Consider the following 8,296-nt stretch of genomic DNA (forward strand, 5'->3'; position numbering starts at 1 on the left):
GCGGGTCCGGGACTGTTTGTAACAGAACGGGCGTAAGCATTGATTCTTGCTTGTCTGCTTGGTTGCTGGAAAGCACGTATTTAGTCATGTGGGAAGGCTGGGAAGCTTATTATATCTTGGCAGTACAATTTGTTACACTTATGGACATGGTGTGGCTTCACTGAGTGTTTCCAAGCCCTCCCCTTTGGCTCGACACCACCTCACTCTGCCCTCATTGGCTCAGGGCTGGCAGCTGCGGGGACAGAGCTGAGCAGAGACAGACAAAGGGAGAAGTTGGCAGAGAGGTTCGTGCCCTGGGGAGGAACCGAGAGTGCGTGTGGGTGACCCTGGGCCCCTCGTCCCGCTGCTCTGACGTCTCCCTGAGCCCGTTTCCCCTGCCGGGATGCTGCTCCCTCTGCTGCTCCTGCCCTGGGCATGGGGGGCTCTGGACGGTAAGTGGAGACCCCGGGCAGGGTGTGGGGGTGATGTAATGCCAGGATGGGGCAGCACCACGCTGGGCTAGTGACCCTTGCCGGGGGTGTAGGAGGAGGGGGGAGGCGGGTTAGGGGTCAGCAGGGAGTGTTAAGGAGACAGACTCATTAATCTCTCTCCCCACCTGCTTTGTCCTCCACTTGTTTCCTCTCCCCTCCCCACAGCCTCCCCTCCTGTCCCCCAAGAGTCTCTCACCCTCCGGCTGCTGTTAACCAGCGTTTTCCACAACGCCAGCTCCACGGACATGGAGTTGACGGCCCTGCTGGGCAACCTGGAGACCCACTCCATGGACTGCAGCACCTGCAAGATCCGCTTCCTGCAGCCCTGGGCCCAGCTGGGCCTGACCCCAGTGGAGTGGCAGGACCAGGAGACGGTGATCCATCACGACCTGTCTAATTTCATCGGTCTGGTGAACGAACTGGTTAAGGATGAAGGAGAGGGCTGTGAGTATGGCGCAGTCTGAGGGGGTCCCTTCCCGCACCCACCGGGGAGCTGAGAACTGACACACTCCCCACAGCAACTGAGTGTGTCCTGACAGGGTGGATCGGGCAGAGGCGGATTTACAGTAAAACAGAGGGTGCCCTGGCATGGGTCCCCCCCCAACGACAGGGGCCCCAGGGCTGGGGAGCTGCGGGGGCAGAAGCTTGGGGCTCCTGCTGCCGGCCCCGCACCCACTGGCAGCCAAGCTCCCCCCTCCCCTGCTGTGTGCCCGCACTGAGGTCGCTCCGGGAGGAACAGAGCTGCAGCAAGCTCGGGGGGGCGGGAGGAGGTGGAGAAGAGGCGGGGGCAGGGCTTTGGGGAAGGGGGTGGAATCAGGGCAGGGCGGAGCAAAGGCGGGTCTCCCGCATTCTCCCTACACATACCCCCCCCAGCCCCCTGCCATGAGCTGCTCCAGGCAGGGGGCTGGGAGCACCCACATGCCCCCACCCCCCCAGCCCCATGCCCTGACTCCTGCACCCCCCACACATACCCAGCCCCCCCACACCCCATGCCCTGACTCCTGCACCTCCCCACACCCCCTCCCGAGCACCAAATGGGAGCTCCTGAACCCGCTCCCCACATTCCCACCTGCACCCCTCGCACCAAATGGGAGCTGCCCCAGGTAAGCGCTCCACACCCCAACCTCCTGCCCCAACCCTGAGCCCCCTCCCGCATCCTAATTCCCTCCCAGACCCTGCACCCCTCTCACACACACCCAGCCTCCTGCCCTCCCTGACTCCTGCACCCTCCCCCCAGCCCCATGCCCTGACTCCTGCACCCCCCACGCCTTCACCCCTCGTACCAAATGGGAGCCAGATTGTAGCCTGTGCGCCCTAGAGGGGAAAGATCCCATGTCCCAGCCCCTGACCCTAGGCTCATGGTCTTTCACGACCATGTGCCCGACCCAAGGCCTTTGTCGAAGGAGGGGGAAGGCTGCTCATGGTCGTGCCATCTGACCTGTCTTACCTGAATGTTGAAATGGGACCCTTCCACAAAGCATGAAACACCCAACACAAGAATTGGAAGCAGGAAACGCAGAGCTGAGCTAATGCCTCCCCCACCCTCCCAGCCAGCGCTGCCCCAGGGAGAACCCAGCGCTGCCCCACAGAACCCAGCACGGCTCTGCTCAGCGGCTCAGCCCAGGGTCTGCGCTGGGTGTCTGATGCTGGAGCACTAAAAACAGGTCCTCGGGGGAGACTTTCTCTCAGAAACCCCTTAACCACCTGCCCTGCCCCCAAATTTGCACCACAAAGTCTCTCCTGCACCTTGCTGGGGCAGAGTTAGTTTCACGGCAATCTGCCTGGGCAGGTGCGTTTCACGACAGAGTGACAGCCGGCTGAGGGATCACAGCTCACAGCCACAGGAACCGCTCGGTGACAGGGCTTGGACAGATGGTCCCGGGGCTCCGAGGTTGCAGCCTCTCCCGCTCTCCCGTGTGACTCCGTGTGTCACGCCCTGAGTCACTGCTTAGGAAAGAATCCCTCGCAGAGGTGTGAACTGTCTGTGGGGAGCGGTGCCACCGCTCGGCGTCCTGCTCCACACACAGAACCAAGGCCCAGTGACTTGTGTAACGTTGAGAAGCCAAACGTGTCCTTGCTACCGGTGCGGCACCCAGAGATGTACATTTATTGAGGCTCAGGGCCACAGTTTTCTCTAGAGCATCACAAATAACTTTCTAAAAAATTAAACATTTATTTGGGACGGGGTCTGTATCTTAGGAGCCCGGGATGAAGTGACCCCAAATTCACACCACAAATCTGCCTCAGGCCCCGATGTCTCGCAGCAGTTTTCGAGCCAATCTGATTTTGCATGTGGTTCTTAGAGCACAAATCAGCTTTAAACAGTAACTGGAACCTGTCCTGCACTTCGTCCGGGGCTGCCCCTCGATCCCACTGCCATCTGGTGACCGAACATCCTCATTGCACCTAACATCTCTCGATTTCCGCCCCAGCCCCGGTGACCTCCAGACGGTCTGTCCTCATCCCCCCGACCTTCCTCTTCCAGACCCCTTTGTTACCCAGGTCTCCACTGGCTGCGAGCTCCTCCCCAACGGCACCTCGAGGGGATTCTATGATGTTGGGATGAACGGCGAGGACTTCGTCAGCTTCAACGTGGATGCAGGCAAATGGGTCGCTCGGCGGGGGGATAAGCTGGCGCTTCACATCCAGGATATTCTTAACTACAACTGGCCTGCGGCCAACAAACTTCAGTTTCTCCTGAAAACAACTTGTGTCAATAAGGCTAAGAGCTTTGCCCGCTACGGGAAAGAGTCTCTGGAGAGGCAAGGTGAGGCTGGACACAACTCTCCGCTCATTGAGATGCAGCCACCTCTGGGGTGGGGTAGGGGATCTTTATAGAGGGATCTCTGGCCTGGTGTACAAAGCGGTTATATGTGGGGTGAAGCGATTTCATGGCTGCACTGCACAGCAGATTAGGACAGGAAGTGAAGGGTGAGTCCGTCACCACTGGTAATTGCAGGGTCTGGCCAGGACAGCGGGGCCAACGCCTGACCCCGGGGAATGGAGCTGGGCTTGGCTAGTGAGTCCCTGAGGGTCAGACTGAATCGTCCCCTCTCCCCCGCCCCGTCTCTCTCCTCCTGTCTCAGAGCGGCCGGTCGCCGTGGTGTTTGCCCGAGTGCCTCCCCCAGCCGGGACCCCCGCGCCGGTACTGCTGGTTTGCCGGGTCACCGGTTTCTACCCCCGGCCCGTCCGCGTGGCCTGGCTGCAGGACGGGGAGGAGGTGGGGCCGGGCGGGCGGCTGAACTCCAGCGGGATCCTGCCCAACGCGGACCTGACCTACCAGCTGCGCAGCTCCCTGGCCGTGGGGCCGGGCGCCGGGCACAGCTACGCCTGCCGGGTGCAGCACAGCAGCCTGGGGGGCCGGAGCCTGCTGATCCCCTGGGGTAGGTGCATGTCCCCAGGGGTGGGGGCGTGGTCTCTGGGGGCTTTTCCTGCATGTCCTGAGTGGGACGGGGGTGGGTCCAGGCAGCGGGATTGGGGCGCAGGGAGGCAGAGGGGGTGGGCGGGGGTGTGGAGATGGACCAGAGAGAGCAGGATGGAGGAGCTGAGAGGAACGGGACAAGACTGGGATGGAGGGAGCAGGGTGTGGGCTGAGGGGAGCATGAATGGGATGGGGTGGAGAGATCTTTGTGGAGTGGGGCAGGGGGAGCCAAGGGGGGCAGGACTGGAGAGGACCTGGGGGTCGTTGGGGAGAGGGGCAGAGGTCTGGAGACACTCAGACAGAGGAGAGCAGGAATGGAGTGGGAGGAAGCTGAAAGGGTGGGAATGTAGGGGGAGCAGTGAGTATGACGGGTTGGACCCCCCTTCTGGGGTGCCACGTGATGTGCTGGGGTCCCACTGAGCCCACCTGTCCCACTAGCCTGAGTTCCCCTCACTCTGTGCTGCTGTGACAGGCTCTCAAGCCCCCTTCCAGCACACACAGGTAGGGACACACCCAGCGGTAGAATCACACAGAGTCTGGGATGAGCGAGGACACAGCTCAGGGAATTGCCCAGAAATCTGGTGCACGCACCCTCTGGAGTGTAAACCCAAAATTATATTGTCTTGCGCTGTATAGAGATCTAAATAGCGTAAGCTCATGAGATTCGCCCCCTCCCTTAATGTGGAGGAAGATATCCACAGCTTTTTGCCCCCACGAGTCATGAATTGCACAAACTGGATTTTGGAATAAACAGAAAACAAGTTTATTAACTACAAAAGGTAAATGTTAAGTGATTATAAGGGATGGGAAACAGAACAAAGCAGATTACAGAGCAAATAAAACAAAACACGCAAACTAAGCTTAATACACTAAGGAATATTGGCTGCTGTGAGGTTCCCCTCTGTTGTTATCCGGACCAGTGATCTGCTAGGTCACTCCAATCCTTGACTTTGGGAGCCAGCCTGACCCTGCTCTGCTGTGAGAACCCCACTCCTGGGCTGGTCACACACAGCCTCTGGCATGTAAGCTGCTCCCAGATACTTGCAAGCGAATGACACTAGCCAATACCTCCGGTCCCGGAAACAACCCCAGGAACCTCCATCTTGCAGTGTCCAGTTATGACCACTGGATGCTGCAAACTTATCTAAGTTCATCAGTTTAACAAAGAAATTGATATGCACCAGGCTTGTTCTCTCAAGGGGAGTCTCTGACACATGGCAAACCAAACGCACTGCTTCAGGTAGAATAAACAAACAGATTTATTAACTGTAAAGGTAGATTTAAGTGATTCTTAGTCAAAGTAGAACAAGTCAGATTCGGTCAAATGAAATAAAAGCAAAACGCATTCTAAGCTGATCAGAACACTTTCAATGTTCTTACAAACTTAGATGCTTCTCACCACAGGCTGGCTGGTTACTTTTCAGCCAGGCTCTCCCCATTGATCAGCGTTTGATCACTTGGTGGTGGTGGTGGTGGTGTCTGTAGATGTAGGTGGAAGAGAGAGGACGAGCCTGGCAATCATCTCTCCCTTTTATCATGGCCTTTCTTCCCTCCTGGCTTTGTGCCTCCACTTCAGAGTCAAGTGAGCATTACCTCATCGCAGTCCCAAAATGCCCAAAGGACGGGGGGGAGGGGGGTGACTCCATCGAGGGTCTAACAGATTCTTTTGTTGCTGCCTGAGCCATTGTTCCTGTGAGGCTGGGCTGGGTTTGTCCCCTCCCTGCCCTGATGAGGTGTGAACTGCCCCTCTGCTCCTGGAGAGTTTTCTCCTGGGCTTGCTTTAAGCCATGAGGACAATTTTCAGCCTCATAACTATATACATGAAATTATAACCCATAACTTCACTATAACATCACTGTAACAATTACTATAACAACCATGCTCAGGGCATCATGAGTCTTACGAAGACACCCAACCTGACAAACTTTGCATTGGATCCCACACAATCATTTTATAAAGATGAACCTGGGGGTGTAGGGGTTCCCCCGAGGTACAGAGCGTCACAACAACAAATAATAATTTCTCACCCTAAATGTTGTTTCAAGCAGGTTGCAGAGTTTCTTGAAGGTAAACTGCACAGCTGGCAGCTTTAATCTCCAGGGATTCCTGTTACAGGCTGATCTGTCCTGCCTGGGCTAAGCCCCTATTTCCCCCAGCTTAGTTCCTTTGTTTCTTCAGGTGTTTACAGCAGTCTTCCTTCTTGGGCGGCGGAGGCGGTGGAGAAGAGCCCAGATTAACTCACTCCCCAGCCTTAAATCGCAGGAATGCTTTGTTTCCTAGTTTGACTCCCACCCCTTTCCCATGGAAAAGTACCAGCATTTCAAGATGGTGTCCTGTACCAGGTGACATGATCGCATGCCCTTGCAGTGTCAAAGCAGCATCTCTGGAAACTTCTCAGGAAGGCGGGAGATTAGCATTTTCAAAGTCCTACTGTCCTTCCTCGTGGCCCATCCAGGCTGATTGGAAACTATCTGGTGGGCGTTCCCCAAGTACACACCCAGTTGTAATTGTTACCGAGCCACTATTCCAAACTTCAGATACCGGAATGATACAGGCATAGAAACTGGATAATCACTCTCAGGGAATCAGAACCTTTCCAATGATACCGCACATGAGCCACCTTGCATAAAACATATCTTAGTTCTGCCACATTCATATCATAATGAGGCTGAGGGAACAGGGCTGGGGTGGGGGGTGGGGTTAAGGGCAGTGGATCTGAGCTGGGGGAGCACCGGGGGACTGCAGGGGAATCTGAGGGAACAGGTTTAGGGTAGGGGATGGCTGAGGGCAGGGGGTCAGAGTAGGAGGAGCAGTGGGGGTGGGACAGTGAGGAAGGCAAAGGGAACTGGGGTGGGGGGCTAAGGCAGTGGGTCGGGGTGAGGGGCTGAGGGCAGTGGGTCAGGTGAGATGATGGGGAGGGACTGCGGGGAACAGTGAGGGAACAGGGCCCATATTCCTGAGCACATTCCCAGTGTGTCATCCCCTGTGTTTTATAGGATACAGCAGGCCCTGGGGCCCTGGCCTGATTGTCGGCATCACCCTGGGGGTTGTGGCCGTAGCCGCCATGGCTGTGGTGCTGTGGTGGAGCAGACGCAGGTGAGTCCTCTCCCTCTCGGGGGTGGGGGGGTTGTTACACCCCCTAACCCATCCCCTCTGCTCTCTCCTTCCAGGGGCTACCAGGGCATTGGCCCAGGGGATCCTAGGGTCTGAGGGGACAGCAACGGCCCAGGCATGAGAATCGGGCCCTCTTCTGGGGACATGGACCTCAAGACTGTATCTGTGCCCGGCTCCAGATCTGAGGGCCCCAAGGGTCGGTCTGGATCCAAGCACTGGAGATCGGGACTCCAAGTAGCTGGTGGTTCGGTTAATAAAGAGAGCTGTATAATGGAGGCTCAGATAAACAGGAAGAGAGACATAGACGTATTTGGTATATATAAGAAACATAGATTGCAATTCTATTAACTTTATTTTATTATAATGATTGAGGGCACTGGTAGGCTTTGATCTTGCTTAAAAACTGTAAATATATCCATAAACCATTGTGTCCAGCGGATACCTATATATATTGTGGCTAGGGAAATGAAAGCTCAGTGTTCAATTTTAATTGCAGAAAACCATGGATTTATTTGTTTTTTTTATTGGAGAATGTGGGGGCTTTTTGTCATGGGAAACTTGGATCCCTGAAAATGAGTCCCCTGTGGGGTCATGATGAGCAGACAGCCGGGGTGGTGTCCACAGAGCTGGTCCACAATGGAGACTGGACCTTCCAGATCCTGGTGATGCTGGCGATGACCCCCCGGCGCTGGGACATCTACACCTGCCAGGTGGACCACATCAGCCTGCGGGGCCCCCTCACCGTGCACTGGGGTAAGAGCCTCTGAGTGTGGGGCAACACCTCAGCCCACAGGGCACCCTTAGCTCTGTGGAGTCCCCTCAGGGGATGGGTGGGTCAGATCCCCATCCCCACCCTGGGGGCAGAGAGTGGGGACGTGACAAAGGGAAGGAGAAGCTGGGCTGAGCCCAAACCACCCGTGCTCTTGTTTTCACAGAAGCACAGACTGACTCTGCCAGGGGCACGATGCTGGCTGGCGTCGGGGGCTCCGTGCTGGGGTTGGTCTTCATGGGCCTGGGATTGCTCGTCTGCCTGAGGAATAAGAAAGGTGAATGGCTCCGGGATGGAGCCGGCAGCCCCAGGAAATGAGTCCCCAGTGGGGCCATGACCCAGTAGCACTGGAGGGTTTCACTAGAATTTTGATTCACCACAATTTACGTTAGCTTCCCCTGCAGGCTCAAATTCAGATTTCTAGTGACCGAGGAACTTCCTGCCCATCTCTCAGCCCAGGTCCAGGAAGTGCGGAGCCAATCCCAGTCCCTGGCTTCCCATACATCTGAGTCAGACCGTTCA

At 56.6% G+C, this 8,296-nt stretch overlaps 1 protein-coding gene across 1 annotated transcript; it reads left to right on the top strand.

Moving 5' to 3' along the window:
* Positions 1-268: 268 nt before the first annotated feature.
* On the top strand, positions 269-7,360 carry LOC128848018 (antigen-presenting glycoprotein CD1d2-like). Its single transcript, XM_054047729.1, has 6 exons — positions 269-431; positions 636-914; positions 2,956-3,237; positions 3,557-3,853; positions 6,888-6,987; positions 7,062-7,360. The coding sequence occupies exons 1-6, from the start codon at positions 383-385 to the stop codon at positions 7,099-7,101; spliced, it is 1,047 nt and encodes a 348-aa protein (XP_053903704.1). The 5' UTR covers positions 269-382; the 3' UTR covers positions 7,102-7,360.
* The last annotated feature ends 936 nt before the right edge of the window (positions 7,361-8,296 follow it).

This window comes from Malaclemys terrapin, chromosome 13 (assembly GCF_027887155.1).
Source record: "Malaclemys terrapin pileata isolate rMalTer1 chromosome 13, rMalTer1.hap1, whole genome shotgun sequence".
Lineage (NCBI taxonomy): Eukaryota > Metazoa > Chordata > Testudines > Emydidae > Malaclemys > Malaclemys terrapin.